Source organism: Aulonocara stuartgranti (assembly GCF_965226115.1).
Source record: "Aulonocara stuartgranti genome assembly, chromosome: 1".
NCBI classification, from domain to species: domain Eukaryota; kingdom Metazoa; phylum Chordata; class Actinopteri; order Cichliformes; family Cichlidae; genus Aulonocara; species Aulonocara stuartgranti.
The window spans coordinates 31312128-31333133 of NC_138939.1; the positions used below are offsets into that span (position 1 = coordinate 31312128).

General features: G+C 38.2%; 1 protein-coding gene across 2 annotated transcripts in view; it reads right to left on the reverse strand.

The window, feature by feature from the left end:
- Positions 1-725: 725 nt before the first annotated feature.
- ddb1 (damage-specific DNA binding protein 1) overlaps positions 726-21006 on the reverse strand; it is a 47171-nt gene continuing 26890 nt past the window's right edge. For both annotated transcript variants that reach the window (XM_082535322.1, XM_082535323.1), the window contains exons 16-27: positions 20200-20407; positions 19839-19934; positions 19365-19476; positions 17132-17255; positions 15343-15507; positions 14713-14807; positions 11899-12069; positions 9020-9129; positions 8079-8248; positions 4402-4504; positions 3554-3677; positions 726-1397 (exon numbers count right to left, since the gene is read on the reverse strand). In XM_082535322.1, the coding sequence (XP_082391448.1) occupies positions 1314-1397; positions 3554-3677; positions 4402-4504; positions 8079-8248; positions 9020-9129; positions 11899-12069; positions 14713-14807; positions 15343-15507; positions 17132-17255; positions 19365-19476; positions 19839-19934; positions 20200-20407 (1562 nt within the window). In that variant the 3' untranslated portion in view covers positions 726-1313. The remainder of the gene's footprint in view (positions 1398-3553; positions 3678-4401; positions 4505-8078; positions 8249-9019; positions 9130-11898; positions 12070-14712; positions 14808-15342; positions 15508-17131; positions 17256-19364; positions 19477-19838; positions 19935-20199; positions 20408-21006) is intronic.

Here is a 21006-nt window from a genome sequence, read left to right on the forward strand (position 1 = left end):
CTCCATTTCAGGTAAAAAGTACTAGCAATGTGCACAATTAAGCAGCACTATCTATTAATCTCTGATATCCTGGTATTTTAGTCCCGGTCTCATGTTTTGTTTTAGTGTTGTTTGATGTGAAGCACTTTGTGATTCATCTTGAATCTGCTCTTTAAATACATTTAAAAACTCAGTTGAAGATATTATTATTTTATCTCAACTGATTATTTCTTATCGCTTTTTAACAAAACAATGAAATTAAAGAAATTGCATTTTCCCATTTTAAAAGCTGGAATCAAAACTGTTTGCATCATCAGCCCAATGCAATTTAATTAAAGCTTAGTTATTAAAGCTCAGAGCAGCAGGATCACAGCACTTTGGCTAAACTGTAGATAAACATGTCAAAATGATGCAGTTTAGTGCATGTAATGTTCAATATGGGTAGTTGAAGTTATTAGTATAATTGTGTTTTATCAGTTAGCACCAACCACAAATAACAGACAACGGGGATGTCTACATCTTTGCAAGTAAATGGCTCATATTAAACCTATCAGCTGCAGAGACTTTAGATTTGTTAATCCAGATGAGCTCCATGAAAAGCAAGAAGTTTAAACTAGTATGCAGAAGTTTTCATGAGTAACTCTAATTATTGACTTTTACATTAATTACTGACAGCGGTAACCTCGAGTGATGCAGTGCACCAAGGCTTGAGTTTGGACAACAATCAAGAACCGGAGATAAAGATGTGAAGAGTACTAAAGCAAAGTTTATTAGAATTAACAAAGAAAACATCACAAAGACAAAATATCTATAAATCTATCTTATTTTCTTTGTCATACAGCAAGTTTACTCCAGACTTGACGAATAAACTTGGGAACTGTAAAGCAGTCACATTTAAAAGGTGGGGTGTAGACAATCAGCTAACCTTAAACTGTCACAAACATCCCAGAGAACAGCTTCTGTGTGAGGAAAATCTCTGGATTTTTCCTGTTTATATTCCACACACACACACGCGCACTCGCACACACACAAACAAACGCACGCACTCAGACCAGTGTTTTCACTTCGGTCTTTCTGTTGTTCAGACAGGATGCTACGCACTTTGCCTGGAGACCCTCGTCTAAATGAAGAGTGCTACAGTCATCGTGTAGCACCTTCAGGGTCTCAACAGGTGACAAATTATTGAAGTCTGGCAGATGACCATGCGCACATTGTTTATTTATAATTATTTACATATCTGCAAAACAACCAAACCGTTCCCTTCGTCAGCGTCTTCACTACGCCTCGGGACCGTCCCCTCGCTCGCTCGGCGGGGCTCTCGATGCCACTGGAAACTAGTGGATCCTTGTCAGCTCCTCTACAATCTTAATCACCTCGTCCACTGTGGCTTCACGCTTCATGCCGCTGCCGTCATCGATCTGAAATTGAATGACAATTGGAGCTATGAGGCTCCAATACTGAGAAAACCCCCCCCCCCCAGTGCCACTCAGCCTCACTCCTTCACCTGCATTTATTATTTCACTTGAGTGGACATGAAATGATCTAAAAAGCTTCTGAAAAAAATTACTCAACGCTTAGTTTCTGCCAATTTTTTTATTTATCTATTATTATTATTATTTTTTATATGATTGCACTTAATCCGTGTCATTTTTTTCATCACTTTCTGCTGCCTGTAGAGGCTCTTGGGTTTTCCTGCTGTGAACCGAAACTTCTTTCTACTGGGATTTAAATGATGGGCTTTCAATGAAAGTGCAAGCAAACAACACAAAAGAACTGATTACATTTTTTTCTTGGACTATGTTTTTTTTTTTTTTGTCCGAAAATGACTAAAATGGATAAGGCTGGATTCCAGAGTCTTCTTTGGACAGAGTAAATGTGATGGCATCACTTGAGCTTCATAAAGCTGAGATTTTAATGGGCTTTTTAGCGTATTAAGATGCTAGGCTGCTGAAAAACAAAACAAGAAACTGTTAGTTGCAGGCTTAATTTTTTATATCAAATATGCAATCAGTTTTTAGTGTACCTATTTTTAGTTGCACAGAGACACCAGTGAGCAGCTAACATATTTTATTTTTATAGCAGTGATCCAACTTTAGCAGAACCCTGGCTTTAAACAGGCGTCTCCTGGCAAACAAACCATCCAAATACTTTGGACTGTCTTTATTGGCTGCTCTCGGGAGGCAAACAGGGAACAGCCTTTGTTTATCAGCTAAAAGTGTAATTTTTTTTTTTTTTAAATGCAGTAAGGCTAAGAAGACACACAAAGCAGTATATTGTTATTTGTTTATATGCCAAATTTTATTTTTCCACCTGTTCTGCTATGAATGTTATTTCCAGTTCCCAGTCAGCTAATAAAAACTGTCCAAAGAGTCATTCAAAGTTCAGCGTCGCTTTAAGCCAAAAAACCACAAATACAAACTGCATCCTTCTTCACCAGCTGCTCCGGTTGGACCTGTTGGCTTCTGTCAACCTCAGTTATTACACCAGCTTTCATATTTGTTTGTTCACTTGAAATTTACTAATAACAATATGCAACTATACTAGAGGGAATAACACTGAATTTACTTCAGTGATATAGATGCAAGTCCATCTCTGCACTCGAGCTGAGTACACATGCCATAGAGAAGAGAGCTGTCTCACAAACCTAACACAAAGTATTTCTTTACACCAAAATGGCACTGCCTGCAAGATTTCCAAAGCAATTCAAGTTCCTATTTTAAAAGTTATGATACAGCTGCACACCCGGGAACAAAGTGTAAAATTTCCCGAAGGAGCCTCAGACTTTCAAAACAACTGTGGAGAAAGAGCCTCCATATTACCGGCAGGTACGTGCTGGAGAAAGTGATGGAGGCAGGAACAGACAGGCTGTAAGCTAAACACTAAACAGGCACGGGCCTGATGCCTCGCTGCTCTTTTGAACATAATACAACTTAAATATGAAAAGAGACGTGAAGACAGAGGTTTGGGAGGCGGTTTAAGATTGGACTAGAGCTGCTATAAGACTGACGAGGCCAATCTGACAAGCTGCAAGCGCTGGCAATGTTTGTCGTGAGGAACTGATGCTCTCTTGGTAATCACTGAACGTTCCAGGAAGACGGGGATCCTGAGCATACTGACTATCTCAGTTAGCAGACTTGAATCCAAGTGAAAAGATTTGGTGGGATAAAAACAATGAGCTTTTACAAATGAGGCAGATGGAAAACAGCAATTATAGACAAAGGCAATCTGACTAAAGTCAAAAGGTTCAGAAAGTTTAATGTCTTTCTTAAATATACTGACTAATCATTTGCAGAGGCCAGCCCACACTTTATGTGTAATCAGTGATGACAGTACCGAGGGATGTACAACTCTTTCTTGTACTCAACTAGAGGTCATAAAGGGAAAAGTCATCAACAAACTGTTGGCTTGGGATGAATAATGACTTCTATTTTGTTTTACAACATGTTATCACTACACTAAAAACACCAAGCGGACTCTAAAGAGACCTCTGTTGGTATGTTTTTGTAACAATGTTTACTCATCACTTGAAAACCATCCTGGTTAAATGTAGATCCGAACGGACATGAGCTCCTACCTGCAGAGTGCTGACAACCTCCTGCATCTTTGCCCGGCCGAGATCCAGGAAGCTTTCAATGAGGTCCCCGTCAATGAATCCCGTGGCCTGCTCCGTCTTTCGCTCCGTGTGGAAGGACCTCCAGGTGCAGCGCAGTCAAGGAAAATCAATACAAGGCAGTTGCTTCGCCTGAGGACAGCACCTTCGGTACAATAACGCACACTTTACCTCAGGCCGAGTCAACAGATATTCACTATAGTGAGAAAGCAGTCTAATAAAAGCAGCACTGCTCAGAAGACCAGAGAGAAAAGGTTGGTTGAGTCACCACGTTACTGCTGAATCCATAACAACTGTGCAATGCTTAATAATACTTTGGGGAATGTATTATCTAGACTAACATGCCTGGACAAATCAATGAAATCTAAAAAACAGAAAAATGCCCTTCACAATTTCCTAAAACCAGAGGAGATTTTCTTAAGCTTAGTTTTGTCTGACCAGCGCTCTAAAACCTAAAAACAAGCCGTCGCAGTACGTCAGTAGAAGATCAATGCAACCAGTAAAACCCCACATCAGAGAAATCAGAAGTGGCTCAAGTTTTGCTTAAAAATGATAAAATAAGTCACAAAAGACTTCTTTTGCCAACTGCTAAATTGCTTTAGTTTAAGCTGTAAATACAAATCAAATGATGAGACAAAAGCCTGTGGAGCCGAATACAAATTTTCGCACACTTGAAATATCTATCAAACAAATCAAAGCTAATTAAAAGAAAACAGTATTACTCCTCTCGCTTCTCAAACCACAGCTGCCAGTGCAGTTCACCTCCATCTTTCTGACAGATGGCAAGCGTACTATAAAAGTAAAAAGGATATAAGCTGTGCTCGATTTTTCCCACGCTCTTGATGACTTTGTTGAGGCGGTTCTGCAGGTCCAACAGGAGGCTGTACCAGCCCTCGGACAGGGATGTCACCAGACCTAAACACACAAACACGCACACGTTAGTCAAAAACACACTGGAGGTGTTACAGATTTTCACCTCGGCAGTCTTTTGCAGCAGATGGGAAATACTTCTGGGTTCACATCAGCGAGAAGAATTTTAAGGACTAGATTCATAATAAACTCATAACAGCTGTATAATTAATAAATCAAAAGATCATTAGTGTGACTGCAATCTCCCTAATACAAATTTCATGCTTGTATGCTGGGACTATGTTGGGTGTAAAGAAGCATGATTTCAATAGTTCAATAATTTAAAAGATTTCCAAACGGTCTCATTTTGAGACCGACTGTGCTATAAATATTGTAGTCGCACGGTTTTGGGGGAGTGGTGCGCTCTTCTCTGTACTACAAATTAAAGTTCTGGCACACAGAGTGGGCTAATCTAACGCTCTGGGGAAGTAATGTGCACTCAAACTGACTGCCACAAAAAACAAAACAAAACAAAAAAAAAGCAACTTGTGAACAAAGAGTTGCACTGATGTGCAATGCAGAACTTATTTCTGTGTCTGTAAAGTCATGAAAGTGCTTTGGGACATGAGCCTGGAGGATAGCAGGGCAACAACTAACTACTATAATCATCTATTAATCTGATTAGCTTTGACTGAGAAATGTCAGAAATAAAAATGTAAAACAAAACTTGGAGCAACAACTTGATATTAGGCACTTAACGCTTTTATGTTTAATAAAAAATGCTAAAGTGAATACGCTGTATGGCAATGTGATGGAAGCCTGTGCCGTATGCGTCAATAAACAGTAAATTCTATTTAATATGCTTTTTGTGTTGCTGTGACTGATGTGGAGCAACAGAGAGACTATAAAAGTGTTCCAAATAAAAGCTGCAGAAAAAAAATGCGACATTATTTTTCTTCATCAGAGGGTTAATGAAAGGTCTTTGATCATCAGTCTACCCTCTCCTTCTCCCTTTTCCACTGGAGGATTAGTGCCAGCAACTCAGTGCACCCAAATACCACATTCTGCATCAACAGTTCTGGATGAAAAAAACCAATGAATATGCATTTTCTCCTGCTGATCTTCTAGGAACTTGTATGTAAATTGGACTCATGGCTCATCATTTGCATGTTGTCTTGTTTTGTTTAACAAACAGTCAGAAATTTTTAGATAGAATATATATATGAAGTTGGGGAAAAAATTTAATCGAGAGGAATAAATAGATAAAAACTACAATTTATTCATTTTGGCCTCATGCTAGAACAAAACATATTTTGGAGGTTTAGCTAAAAGTGAATCAAAAAAACTAAATAAAACATTTTAAACTTCATCACACTGATTAAGCTCCGCAACTCCTTAGAAAATACTAACATCCAGTATTCTCTATTTGACTAATAACAAAAGTAAAATATTTAGAATTTACATTTAGCATTGAAAGACTGTTCCTAAAGCTCTGCCTTTCCCAAATAATGGACTCTCCCGCGTTACTTCAATCGATCACAATAATCTTCCCATCTAAGATTACCTACTATCCGTTTTCAACAAGTTTATTGCAAGTTTATCTGCTTGTTTGTTGCTATCTGGCTGGAATAATCTTGCGGCCTTGCAGCTTCTTTCCAGTAATGTCTAATAAATCAAAACATCTCAGAGCAATAACCCTGGCAGAGGTATTTATCTTCATTAGACACTGAAGCTCATTTTAGTTTACCAGCTCCTGTGGAAACCTTTAACTGGAGCGTACAATGGAAATTCTCGTATCCTGTTAAACTTTCTTCTGACACTTTTTCAGGAGTCACAGAGAGAGTGCTGAGGGGAAATTATGTGCTCTGGGAGACCAAGGGGTGAAATACTGCTGTGTCTGAATGTTGTGTCCTCCGCGTTTTTCATCCCTGCCTTCATTACTGCCAGGATGAAAGTTACTAGTTTTAATCTGAGTAATGAGGTGTAAACTGTGATTTCTTTTCCTTTCTTATTCCTTTCTCAAATGGAAACATTAGTTTTAAAGAAATGGCTTTGGAGACATTTGTGCACCGTCTAATTAGCCTGAGGAATATGAAAACACTGACAGTGACTGTAGCACTGCAGAGCAGTCATTTGCTAAAGGACTGTCATTGTGAGATTTTTCACCGGATTTTTTTTTTTTTCTTTTTAAATTTCCTACCTAATCTGTTAGAAAACTGTTCACAGAGATACCTGTGGTTTATCCTGAGCAATGGAGGCAGCGTTTTGAAGCTTTTGATCAACAAAAAATATGCAGCTCTGTAAAACATAAAAACCACCTGGCTGTAATAATCTGCTATTGTCTTAAATATCACGGCGACGCCACTGCGTGCAATAGGTCGGCAGCCTCATGAAATTTCCCCTTGTGGGACTAATAAAGGTATATCATATCATATCACATTTCAAAACACTAGAAAGAAGTAAGAAAGAGAAACCAGGTTTTTTAAATTAAAACTCTAAAGACTTGTATAATTCTTCTCATTATTCATCTACATATGCTGATCAGCAAAAACACAGAAAACACAGAGGTGAAAAGATCAAAATTGACAATCTCACTAGAACTGGTTAAAAACAAAAAGAAAGAAAAAAAAGCTGCCTCTTAGACTGTGTCCTTTCCTGGCGCATTTCATGATGCATGCCTTACTGCTTGAAAAGAAAAGAGCCTGGGTGCTATAAACTGGCCTGTCCAGACCAGTCACCTGAGCCAGTAAGAGAGAAGATTTCTCTCTTAAACCTACAGCAACTCCTCAGTTCATCAATAAAGAGCGTAGCAAGAAGAAGAAGAAGAGGGAGATTCAATAAAGTGCTCAACATCTAACCTTTGACAGCATTAAATTTAAAATGAACTGTATTTCCAAAAACAGTTTCATTTTATTATCTTTTAAAATTAAACACAGGGTTAAAATGAGCTTGTTCTATTTACATCTTACACCACAGAATAACTCCTGCTATCAATCCTCTATTGAATAACGATGGAAACTCTCAGCAGTGGCTACTACAAATAAATCCATGCTAATCTATAAAACTGGACATTACTAATGAGTGGGAAAATATTCATATTTTTGCCATTTAGGTGAAGTAACGCTAAAAGAGAAATTTCAGCAGTTAAAAATCAGATTTAGCCAACAGTTAGATGACTGGAGCCCCTGACTTCTCAGTGCATCTTTGCACAAAGGCTGAAAAACAAGGAGGGCGGGGATAAATCTTGCCTGGCTCTGAAAACTATCTACCTCCCGTCACTTCCACTAATTAACAAATTATCTCTCATTTGTCTGACCAGGACAAAAGCCAAGGTGAAAGTAAAGTTTTGGAGTGCTACATGCTGAAAAGTTACTTGGCTGGGAGCCTCCACTCAGTTCAAGGAAACCAGTGGACAGTAGGAAGTTCCTACTACCAGCCAAGAAACAGTGCACCGTTTGTCTTTGTGTAGACTGAGAGGCAGTGGGAACTAAATATTGTTACCTTTGTCACTTGGCATGTAGTTTCCACCTCTTCTCAGTCTTGGGAAGCTAAGCTAACTAATACTGGCTAAGCTAAACTATGCTAACTAATACTGGCTGTAGGCTTACAGCAATTTGTCATTTGTCATCAGTGCACTTACCAATCATGCCATTAACCGTGCCAAAGAGCACTGAGCCCTGGGTGGGTGTGGAGCTCTCGCCGAGGTTCTGCAGCACCAGCGAACCATGGCAGAAGACATTTACAAACTCCCCAAGGTGAAACAGCCCCACTTCCTGCAGGTGCTGACGCTCCTCGTCTGTGGTGGCCGCACTGACCGGAGAAAGGACGGTGGGAGAGAAATGCAAAAGGTGGAGAGTGAGGGATTACAAACAATAAAGAATAAAACATGTGAGAAAAAGAGTTGATGTATGAGCAAACAGGAGAGAAAAAATAAAGTGCAAAAACAAAGAGAAAATTATGTTAAGGGAGAATAAATTATTGGGGGACAGACTTGATCGATTAAACAAAACAAAAAACAAGGGGGGCAGAGATATTAAAAGCGTTAGAAAAGGTCAGAGAATGATAGAGAAGTAATGGATAAAAGGGTGAGAAACGGGGGAGAGCAACAGGAAGAGACATGTGACACAAAAATAAAGGTCAAAAGCATTGAGAGGTCCAGCTTGATGTAGAAGGCGGATAATAAGCTGGGACATAAATGTAGCACACTCACTTCCAGATCACATCTTTCTTACTTTTCCTTAAAGTCAACACTTGTTTTATAGCAGAATTACTAAAGAGAGAAAGGCAGCAGAGTGACTAAAAGTTCACCGCTGAGATAACTTCCAAAACAAATGCAAGGACAATTGCTGCTGCATCACATTCACTCCAGTGATGGTGCTCTACAAAGTACCGTGCAACTCACGGTAAAAAACACCCTCCTAATAAGATGATACTGCTTTCAGTGAATAATTGTTGGAGTTAACACAAACTTTTTGATGGTTGACTTCAATGGAAAATGTAATGGGGCCGTAATGCTTACAGGAATCATTCACGTTAATGTGCAAAACTACTCACGGCACCGTTTATACTGCTCCTCCTCACCTGTCCTTTTGGCAGACAAACAGATTGAAGGCGTTCTCCGCCCCCAGGAAGTTGTCGTCATCCAGAATTTCCACTGCACTCATCCAGTTAGGATTGAAGTCACGGGCAATCTAAAGCAAATAATAAAAAAACAAAACAAACAAACGTAAGATATGTCAGAGAAAACAGTAAACACCAGAGAGGTCCTGGGCAAAACAAAGGTGGTACTTGTCTCCAAGTAGATACTGCATTATCTATGAGCTAAGAAGTGCTGACTCCAAACATACTGCTTTTATGTTTCAAGCCCCGAGCAACATGAAATGTCCTTGAATACAAAGGCATGAAAAATGCTTTTCAAATCTGTTCTATTCATGCTGATTATGCGCATAGAGGATCCTGAACTGGGTCTATGATGGACACTATATATAACTCAAAGTATTTGCACTGTGAGCTCACTGGCTTATTTTAAATGAAGGATGCTAGATCATGTACAACTCCAGCAATAAGCCAAACAATGCTTTATCATCTATTTTACTGTTAATAGGAGTCTAATTGGCAAAGTAGATCACCGTGCTGTATTAAAGATGACTGAAAATTAGTGTTTGAGATGATAAACACATTAAGATGACCCCTATTGATCATTACAAAGAATACAGGTTCACATGACTACAGATAAATATAAGGCCAATATTTACTTTTAATCTTGTTTATCTTCTAAGGTAAATATCTAGCTGTTTATCTGTTGAATGTGTCATTACATTCAAAAGCTAGTTGCAAACTATCTCTGCTTTCTGTTTGGTGTTGAGCAGTAGGGGTTATACTGTAATATCTATCTTGAAATATTTCAGGAAAGGTGTGATAATGATATTTCTGGCAATGTAGAAAAAAAAATACTGAACTGAAGCAGCACTTATAAGTGTAAATAAATGAAGGACATTTTCCAGCCTCTTCCAATGAGCTACTGTCCCTGATGACACACTTCCTAATTTGAAGTGTGAATCTACTGAAACAAGTTGTTAGCAGGAGGAACAATATAGTGCAACAGTAGTGACACAACATAAATCAGGTGTAGCACCAAAGTAGTTTGAGTAGCTAGTTTTCCCAGGAAATCGTTGAAAATAAAGTAAATGCTTAACACTAAGTAATTTAACATGGTAGCAGATAGGGCTGTTCGATATAACGATATATATTGGATGACGATATAAAAACGTCTATCGTTTCATTTTACGTTATCGTTTGTTTCATGGTGTCGCAAAATAAACTGTTTACGGCAATATTTTTTCATCGTTCTGATGATCACTGTAGTGGCTAAATTAATTATATTAATTTCTCTCGTAAGTTCTCTCTTTCTCTTATATATATATATATATATATATATATATATATATATATATATATATATATATATATATATATATATATTTAATATAACCACACTACTGATGGACAAGCGCCTGTTTTTATGCCTTGTGGTTAGCAACAGCGACGGTAGCACCTTTGCATGTCCGCTTGTTTATGTTCCACATAAACCTTTCACAATAAAGCTCAAGATCCTGCTGAGACTTTTCAAAATAAACTGAATCACGTGAAAGAGCAGATTAGAGCCGCCAGGTGCTAAAAAATAAACCTTAGACTCAAATGTTAGAACAGGCAACCCACAGCACGCCATGTAATAAATACAAAGAAAACGGCGGCCGTTACAACTTATGTCTAAAAATGTGTAGTTTCATGCATCGGTTAAAACACTCGACTCCGGTTAAAGGACGCTCTTATATCGGGATATGAGATTTTGGTCATATCGCACAGCCCTAGTAGCAGATGGTGTTGGGCAGCTCCTGATAAGTTACAATGTTAAATTGCTTAACTTATCAGGAGCGGCCCAACACCATCACATAAAAACATCCCACATCATCAACTGCAAGCATCTACTTCTTTGTAGCCAAGCTGCACTGGACAGCTTTGACCTAAAGTGTTGAAACACATTTGTTGTTTCCTCGTTTTGCATGAATGGTTTTCTTGCATGTTGTCGCGCTGGGTTGTATAAGTAGCTCCTGTTTTACATACTAAATCGTCATTGCAGGCTGACAGGTGTGGCTGTTGCTCTCACACACGCCTTGGCTTGTCTCGTTAGTCCATGCACTAGAGTGTAAATGTATGCCACAGCTATAGCAATGATATCACAATACGACATTTTAATATCACATATCAAATTGATTGTGTTATTGTGAATGATGTTAGAGTCCTGATGGCCAGATAGAGAAATATACAGCACTGTACACTAAAACAAACAGCCTGTTGCACTGAACCAAAGCTGCTGGCAGAGAAAATTAAAGATTTTCTATCTCCCAACAGCAAACTACAGAGTTTAGTACTTGTTTTTTTTTAGTTTTTTTTTTAGGTGCAACACTTTATCTATTTTTAATGTAAAATATTGATTATACTTGCTTTGGTATGTAAGTAGATAATATTTTCCATCTAAAATTTTAAGGCACTTGAAGGTATATTTTGTTTCTAAATAAATTCAAGCCCTTTTGGTCTCCAGGACTTATTACACTGAGCATAACAACACAACACGCACACAATAGGATGCGTGACTCATCATCAAATCTCTGTATCTTTCTTCCACAAATCAATTTGAACACTTTGCTCATCAGAAGGCTGGGAGGTATGAGGCTATGCGTGGTAGACATTAAAAAACAACAACAACAACATTTATACCCTGAAGAGTGACAACATGCAAATGTGGGTAAACAGACACTAAACCAAAGTCTTTAAAAATAAAATCAAATTCTTTCAAAACCAGCAGCCTTAAATGAAACTCAAGGTTAATTTGTGTTTTCACAGCTGTTTTCAGTACAGACAAACCAACTTGTTTGATATATTAAACCTTCTCTTCTTACCTCTTCAAAGTTGCCCTCCATGGATTTGTATGCCAGCAGCAGGACGGACCTCATCAAGTCTCCCACCAGAATGAAATCTCCTTTGGTCTTCAGGTAAAGGGCCATAATATTGTTGTAGTGGTTACACTCGGTCCTCAGCTCCTTCTCGGCCGTCCACTCGTACAGACGGACCTTAAACAAACAAGAAGTGTGTATAATTGTTGGTTGTCAAGCTGCCAAAGATAAAAGCAGCAGTGATTAGCTTTAGCCATGTTTGATGAAGTGTATGACATTTTACTTCCACAATGCTATCACTCCAGATTGTGTGTGTGAGCATGAAGGCGAGGTGCTGATTGAGTATGTGAATTATAAGCTGCAACATTAATGAACATTAAACGGCTAATTACACTCGCAGTTTCATGCTGTCTGCACCAGCTAACAACTTTTTTTTAATTAATTTGAGTCAAGCAATTGACAAAACAAAAAAAATCAAGGTAGACCAAATTTCTACTCATGACGGTAAACTCAATAGAACAAAGACTAGCCGGTTTTATTTGGAATGATTATTATTATCATTATAGTCATCATCTATTGTTATTATTATTTCAAAAAATGTAACTACATGTACAAAGTTTACATTACAACAACAACAAAGAAAACCAACAAAAACAAAACAACTTCATCCTTTATTCATTTAATGACGTCTTTTTGTTTTACTTTCGGATCTATTTTTCTCTTTGTTTTTATAGTTGAGTATAATTTAAAAATGTAATAAACTTTATTTACTCAGCTGTACTAGAGTTACTAAGGGGGAGAAAACAAACAAACAAACAAAAGAAAAAAGAAAAACCAAAAAAAGAAAACCAAAAAAAGATGGTTGCCCAGTGATTACATCAAAGTAGCTGCAATCACCATGCAATATCCTCAACCTCTGGGTCACCAATTTTGATCACAAGGTGATTGCACAGGTCACTCGTCTCTAAACAATCACGGTCTCACTTCAATCTATTTTGTATTCCTACGCTGCAATCAATCTGAATCAGTAATGACTCTTGACTGTTTGTCTTTGCAGTAGGGGACTCCACTCAGCTTGTAGTCCAATATAAGAACAACATTTCTACTTTAGTCAGGAATTTCTTAAATTTCCAGAAAAAATTTAAATTATTTGTTTGTCCATATCAAGTTTGAGCAGAAATAAAGAGTGTTGTGCTTAAAAGACACTAAGGTGCAGAAAGAAAGATCCAAGTGTAAAACTCTGTAGTTTAAAAACAAACAAACAAACAAACAAAAAAAGATAAGAAAAAATAAGAAAAATTGTCCAGTAAAAAAATCCCAAACATTTTGCATAATGCTCTACTGAGGTTGTCACCATAAAGAAAAATTAATACTGCTTCCAGGATTGATTACCCTTTAATCACTGTTTATCTTTGGGAGCTAGATGTGGAAAGTTAGCTGCAGTGAGTGATGAGTTTCAGATATCTGAAACCCATCACTAAATCTTTGGATAAACATGACTTTCTAGCTTTTAATCTATCTATATCTTAGTGTGAATGAGTGTGATATTACAAAAGAGTGGGGAGTGAGGCTGTTTCTTTCGCATCCATGTGGGATCAAATGATTTAGATATTGAAGAAAAACTGCTAAGGAGGTAGTTTTTGTCATTTCCTGTCACAATCAAAGAAAGTCAAAACATGCAAATCACTTGAAAGTGGACTAAATGAAGCACACTGAGCAGTCTGACTGAAAAAGTATTTGTTTTGTATATTTGTCACACTTAAATTTTTCAGATCATCAAACAAATTAAATATAAGAAAAAGATAATAAAAACAAAATGCCATTTCTTAATGAAGGTCTTTATTGAGGGCCAAAAAATTCACACCTACATGGCCCTGTGCAAAACAGTTAACCCCCTTGTTTTAACATAAATCAACTCCAGCCACACCCAGGCCTGATTACTGCCACACCAGTTATCAATCAAGAAATCACTTAAATTAGGACCTGCCTGACACAGTGGAGTAAAACAAAATTCTCAAAAGTGTGACAAATATTAAAAAGGAACTCAGGAAGGGGGCGAACACTTTTTCACACCACTGTCTAACCTCTGCAAATTTAAAACGTTCACCACTAGGGGACAGCATTATATCCATGGTTGTGTTGTGCTGGTTTTGTTTTATTTTAAATGTTTATCTTTAGGTCTATTCTCATTTCCTCATTCCAACGTCGGACATGAGAATGTGTTATTTTGGTCGCCTACATAAATGTTATATTAATTCAATGCTCCATCTTGTGCTACAAATTCATATTATATGAAAGTACAGCCTGGTCCCAGGTCACCTTCAGTTGATGTCTCTCCAGCACAATACAAAGAAGTTTTACAAAAGTACGCTTAAGGAATAAACACTTTAGAGTGTAAATGTTATATATTCACATACTATTTGGAAGAGAATATGCAGCTATTCTTCACGTTAAGGTGAAATGAAGGATCCAAGTAAACACAGTTTTTTCATAACTCAGTTTCCTCGACACATGGTGAGAAAACTGAAGCAAAATAGAGAGGTGCTGCTTTTAATCTCTGGACTACATGGTAAATTGTGACGTGTGCAGTGAAAAGCAATTGTGATGGAGGTGCACTTGACTCAGGCACCTTCCCAAGGGCCGAAAGTAAAGATTTAATTATGCAAGCAAGTTTTTTCAGTAAAAGAAAAAAAAATAGAATCTGACAAATTAAAACAATTTAACCTTCAAGCTGCACTTTTTCTTCAGGTCTTCAAGCATGACTATAAGAAAAAGTCAAGATTTTTCAAAGACCAGCTAAAAATACTAATGTCCACTTACTGTGCTATTTATGCTGGCCAGGAATTTGCCATTGAACTCTACCATAGAGTAGACAGCTCCTTTCACCTCCTTTTCAGCAACGGTTTGGAGCTTACCTGGAGGAAAAAGCAGAGTGTCTCCCAGTCAATCTTGTGTTAACTTTCAAAGCATTAGACATGAAAGGTTGAGTTAAACTAGCTCCTACAAAAAAAAGTGACTACTGCTTAATTACTGAGAGATGTGGGAAAAAGTGAAGAAAGGAAGACGGATGCGTTCAGAATGAGGATAGGCAAAATGAAGAGTTGCAGGAGGATAAACGAAAGGCATGCAATGCACCTTGAGAGGGGCGCAGTGTGAAAGGAAATGAGAAGAATCAGTAGTGTCGAGAGGAGGAACGTCTGATAAGAAGTGATAAGAAAATGATTAAGTGAGGAGGGAAACAGGAGCGTGGCAGGACAAAGTGTTCGTGCGTGAAATATAGGACAGAGGGTGGAGAGGAGAAAATGAAAACAGGTGAAGGATGAAGAGAGCAAGGCGAAATGAGCCGGGCTGAGAAGGCAAATGGGATAAAGGTTGAAGAACAAGACAGAAAAGTGATTTTAGGTTTATTTGCTGCAAATGGAGAAACCTGAAGAATGTTTGGGTACTGACCGTCGGTGTAGTGGAAGACAATGATGCGTCCTTGCTTGGGCTCAGCCTCCTCTGGGTACACCATGGCGGTGCCGACGATAAAATACACAGACGGGTCTTTTCCCAGGCGACAAGACACCAGGCTGAGAGCATACTCACTGGGGAGGAACTGATGGGCATGCAGAACTGACAAATACACAAAATACAAATGACTTTGTTAGAAATGTAAAACAAGGAGAATGTTACTTGAATTTAAAGTTTTTGTTAATAGTTGAAGAATGAATCTCTTCACAAATGGAAACACTGTAACATTGCAATAAAAGTCGGACAAGGCAAGCATGAGTGGCCAAGCAGGTTTTTAACTACACTATAGAGGAAAAACTACTGCAATCGCTGTTATAATGTCCTTTCACAACACACAATGTCCACTTGAACAGTTAAGAAATATTATTTTAAAATTATTTAAGACGTTATTAGTATTGTTAGTATCTAAAAATCTACAGATAATATCCATGATGTGAACCTCTTTTCAGTTCACAATCTAATTGAAAAGCAGTGCCGCTGGATACTGTATAAACAACAGAAAATCAACAAACACACCACACCTGCCCAGATCTCCCTCTACCATCCTCTCACGTTGCTTCTTTTGAATCAGATTTATCTCGTTGAGGTGAGAGCTCAGGTTTATCTGAATATTGCAATCTCAGCAGCACATTACACTGGACTCAATGTCGTGCAGTAATTGTATAACACTGCACAATACATTCATTAGTAGAGCTATTTTAGACACATGTCCTACACATCGTCTGGTAATTATTCGCCCAGTTCAGCTCTCCATTCGTTGTTAATGGATGGCTTCATAATTAGACAGCATGCTTTTGTCTTCTCATCCAAATATCTTATAGCCAAGATGGAGGATTGCCTACAGCTTGTATACAGGTCTGTTTGATTGTTCTTGGCCCATTGTACTTTTTTTTCTCCCCCATTTGTGTTTAATGCCAATTTCGATGTGTGACGCTGAACAAGATTTTCAGAATTATGTAGCAAACCGGGCTGATCCCCTGCATCTGTATACTATGAAGACAGGCATAATTTCTAACCTCCCTCGCTCTCTTTTTAGTTTTATTGCACCTGTCTAGAGAGGAAATTTTTCAATTTTATTGCTGCTTTTGCTCATTAACCTAGGCAGTGTAGGTGGAGGTAATTAATAAAATATAACTGCATACAAATCAGGATCTGCACCCTAATGCATCAAAATGTGTCTCCATATCTGATGGAAAACTCACAACATCTAAATAAGCAGTTATCTGATTGCACATTAATAAAGCAGAATGGGATGTGGACACAGTGTACTGAGCCAGTCCCTTATTTACATATTATTAACATATAACATACACTAATTTATGTGGGGATGGTCATGCCTGGGTATTTAAAAAAAAAAAAAAAAAAAAAAGGCTTGGTGCAGTAAAATCTGCAATGCAAAACAGACTGAAGGAAATCCTGCCTGGGATTCAGCTTGAACTGTTTGCATGACTCCCAAAAATCATTCAGTTATTTAATAAAGAGCCAGAGGTTTGCTTTAGATACAGAATGCCAAAACATTTATGTTTTATGAACCTTTTTACAATCATAGAACACAAAAAACCCACCATAAAAACACAAATATTTAAGCAGAAAATAAGATTAAATAAAAGAAAACAGCAACTTTTATTAGCAAATGATGACCATGCACCATATTGCCAACAATTTTACATTACTTTACTATCATATGCTCCTAGTTCAAATGGAAATATATATTCTGCTGTCTCACCTTCAAAGGTGTGTTGATCCACAACCAGCAGATTGTGAACCTCCACCTCTTCCCCGAAGGAAGTCTCGTGGGGAGAAGTGCTGCTGGGGAAGAGCTTGCTGGAGCTCACACTGCTAGAGAGAGCCTAGAAGGATGCAGATTTATGAGATGGAACAAGCAAGAGAAGGGCAGACAAAGCCAAACACAGGTTTATAAAACAATTCAAATCCCCATTTCAACATGAGCTGTGTGAACAGCGCAGTCGGCACCATCTGTGGCAGCAGATGTGCAGCATTTTAAAATCAGGTAAACATCATTCTGGTCATCACATGTGAGAGGCGCTCTGGCAGTAAATGCAAACACAAATAAAAGTATACACCTGTCCCCTTGGAGAAGATAAAGAGCCATGCTGAGCGGGCATAACACATACTGCCAGTGTGGACGTTTCTGATTAGCTCTCCATGTGAGAATCCCTTTGAAAGTCTCATTCTACTATTTTTTTCTTTCTTTCTTGTCAGCTAAAAAGTCGTCATCTGCATTTCGTGTCAACAAATTAAACAAAAGCTGACTATGTTCCCTGTTGTTAAAATTTGATGTGAACTCTAAACTCTAACCAGATAAATTGAGCTTGACTGTGAGCAATAGTAAGAGATGACAATGGAATAAAGCAAATGCCCTAATCCTTCCTCATTCATTCACTCTGCTGCTTTCTAAATGGCTTTACAGGACAAATGTTCTAACAATAATTGTAATCCTTCAGGGTTCCTGCACCATTTGAAAATAAAAATTAATGTTTTTATATTAGACTTAGAAAATAACCTATTAATCATCATTTAGACATCATACATTTACTCTTATTGCTACTACATTATTTTTGTCACCTTTATTTTTATGAGATGCGTAGTTAAATGCATGCCCTAGCGCCTATATGGTCACTGCCACTACATACAGGGAGTTTTATTTTAATGGGGCGAGACAGAATATCAACCAAAAATGAAACACAAAAAACAAATTTTAAATTGATCTGATTGAATGAAGTGCTGCGGACAGATGAAATCAAAATCCAGCTCAACCTGCTGTGAGGAAATACTGATTATGAGCTAAAGAATAACATTCCCACAGTCAAGCACAGAGGTGGAAACATTATGCTTCAGGGCTGTTTATCTCATAAGTTTACAGGATAACTTCAGTACACTGAGTAGCCAATGGATGGGGCTACGAACTGTAAAATCAAGGACGAGAACCTTTTTCTTTCACCGTGACAAGGACCTAAAACATACCACCACAGGAACAAAGGAGTGGCTAAAGCAAAAAGACATTAAGGTCTAGAGGCCTAGCCAGTGACCAGACCATAATGTTATAGAAAAGTAGGAAGGAGCTAAAGCTTCGAGTTGCCAAGTGGCAGTCACGAAACCTGCAGGATTTAGAGAGTTTTTCTAAAGAGGAGTGGGACAAATTCCCTTCTGAGATGTGTTACATGTTGACTTAAAGCTTGCACTCTATACTAAACACCTGCTGTTTCTTTTTACTCATGTGAACCACCACCACCGCCAAAAAAAATTACTGACAAGTTTATTTCTTCTCAAGGCAAATGTAATGGAATTATACCGTTTTACCATCACATTTGAACATAGATACCATGATTTGCTGTTCTCCAGCCAGTACAACATGCTTTCTCTTCACACTGAAAGCCAGAAACAACCCGTTGTTATCTAATTTGTATATTTAAAATGCTAAAAATTTCTATGACAAACCTGACAATGGCTCAGTAGTTGATTACTTCAATTATGCTATTAGGTTAGTGTTTAATTAACAGCTCCCATTAATGCATTCTAAAATAAATAGATGTGATCAAAACATGAGAAGAAAAAAAACACATTTACTTTCTGACTTCTCTAAACTCCACATAGCAACATTTCGAACCTTTTAAAACTTGCATACAGTATTGTTAATCTCTGAACAGGAAACCTTTTACTGTAACAGCTTCAGTTACGCTCAGATTACAATTATCAGGTTGTGATTAAGCAAAGTGTAACACTGAATACCACAGGAGTCAGATTTTAGACTCCTAGCTGAGAAATTTGGGCTGCAGTGGTCCTCACAGGTAACAAACAAGACAAAACATTTGGTGTCTTGACAGCTCACAGATTCATTTTATGAACAATATTCTCAGTCAGTGTGCCTGGCTAGATAAGAGTGCAGAACAAACAAGCCCTGTGGTGTTTATCATCCAAACAACAGGGAGGTACCGCACCTGAGTGCTCGCGCTGGGTCGTACAGCAGATGTGGTGCCGCTCACATCCTGAATCTCCACTCTGCTGGACAGAACTCCGAAACACTGGGAAACCTCCTGGTAACAGATCCGTCTGAGTGAGAAAAGACAGTGATAGAAACACGTTAGCGAATATGAAAACAGCAAATGGGTAAACAGGATGAAAAAAAAGCCCCTAGGGGAGCCTGCTTTGTGTTTTCTAACTTGATAACATAACCTTATCAATAACCTAACCTGATAGCCTTTATCAAATGATATTAAGCCATGGCTATCACTTAAAAGATTGGGGAAAAAAGAATGACAAAAATTGATCCAGCGTATGTAACAAAACCAGTGTGAGAAAGTGGTTAGAACAAATGGGCACTGCAAACATGAAGAACAAACAGCATTATTTGTACAGATGATGGATGTGAAATGCTCATTTCAAGTTCAGTTCTAACTCAATATTTGACTGACCTTGGAGATTCATACAGGGGAACAGTGCGAATGTGGAGTTTCTGAATCTCATCGATGGTTCCAATAGTCAGAGTGCTGTTGTTGGCCAGAGCCAAACTGTGATGAAAAACGCAGCATTAGTAAGGGGCGAGAAAAGAGGCAAAATACACCCACTATCTGCAAATCAAAAAGTGGGATTGTATGCATCTGTAATCAAAAGAGACTACATCTGAGTCAGCTCTGTCAGCTAGAGGATCAAAACAAAAGACGTTAAGGGCTTACGGCTACCAACTCTTCAGAGCACAGAAAAGAAAACAGATGAATTTCCCATAAAACCACACACTGATAAAATATGATAGGGAAGAAAAGTTCTGCTGCTGACCTGTCGGGGTAGCCCTCAGAGTTGAGTGGGCACATATAATTGACCTCCTTGAGGTTGACATTGGAGAACACCAGCTTGTGGTTGGAGGAATAGATAACAGTGGGTCGGTCAGAGCAGGCAAAGACATTGGAAGTGGACAGGGATCTGAAGGTCCTCAGCACAGTGGGCTGTGTACCAAGAGTGACCTTCTTACGCTCGCTTAGGGCACCTAGGAAAAGGAAACGAGATCAAACCACAGACTTGAAACAGCTTGAGAAATGGGTCTACATCCGTATTTGGGTCAAAAGAGCCTTTTGCCAAGTTCCTTTAAGCCACCCAGAAAGACGCACTGAGAGCAGATCCTCTGCCAAAGCAAATGCTCTATCAGGGGGTTCACGAAATTCAACTTGGTAGTTTTTGTTGATCTCGCTGGCATTAAGTATTAATGCTTTGCCCTTGTGTTCTCCTTGTATACGTTGCTTTTAATGCTCACCAAACCATTCAGTGGCCCCATGAGGTCTGAATAAAAGCATCTGCTTTAATTACGTTTCACCGCTCCATTCAGTTTATTCTTTATCTTTTGTACAGCCAGTAGTTATAACAGCAGTATACAGAGAATAACCTGCACAGGCGTTGGCCTTTAATTTGACTGAATTACTGAACCATATTTATATGAACACACATAAATTATTTATTAATTTGCGTAGAGATAAAATCTGAAAAATCTTGTCTTAAAGTAAGGCTGAAAAGCTAGTTTATACATTGATTAGCTCCAGACTGTTGTAAATCATTATTATCTGGTCACTCTAAAAGCTTGAAAAGCCATCA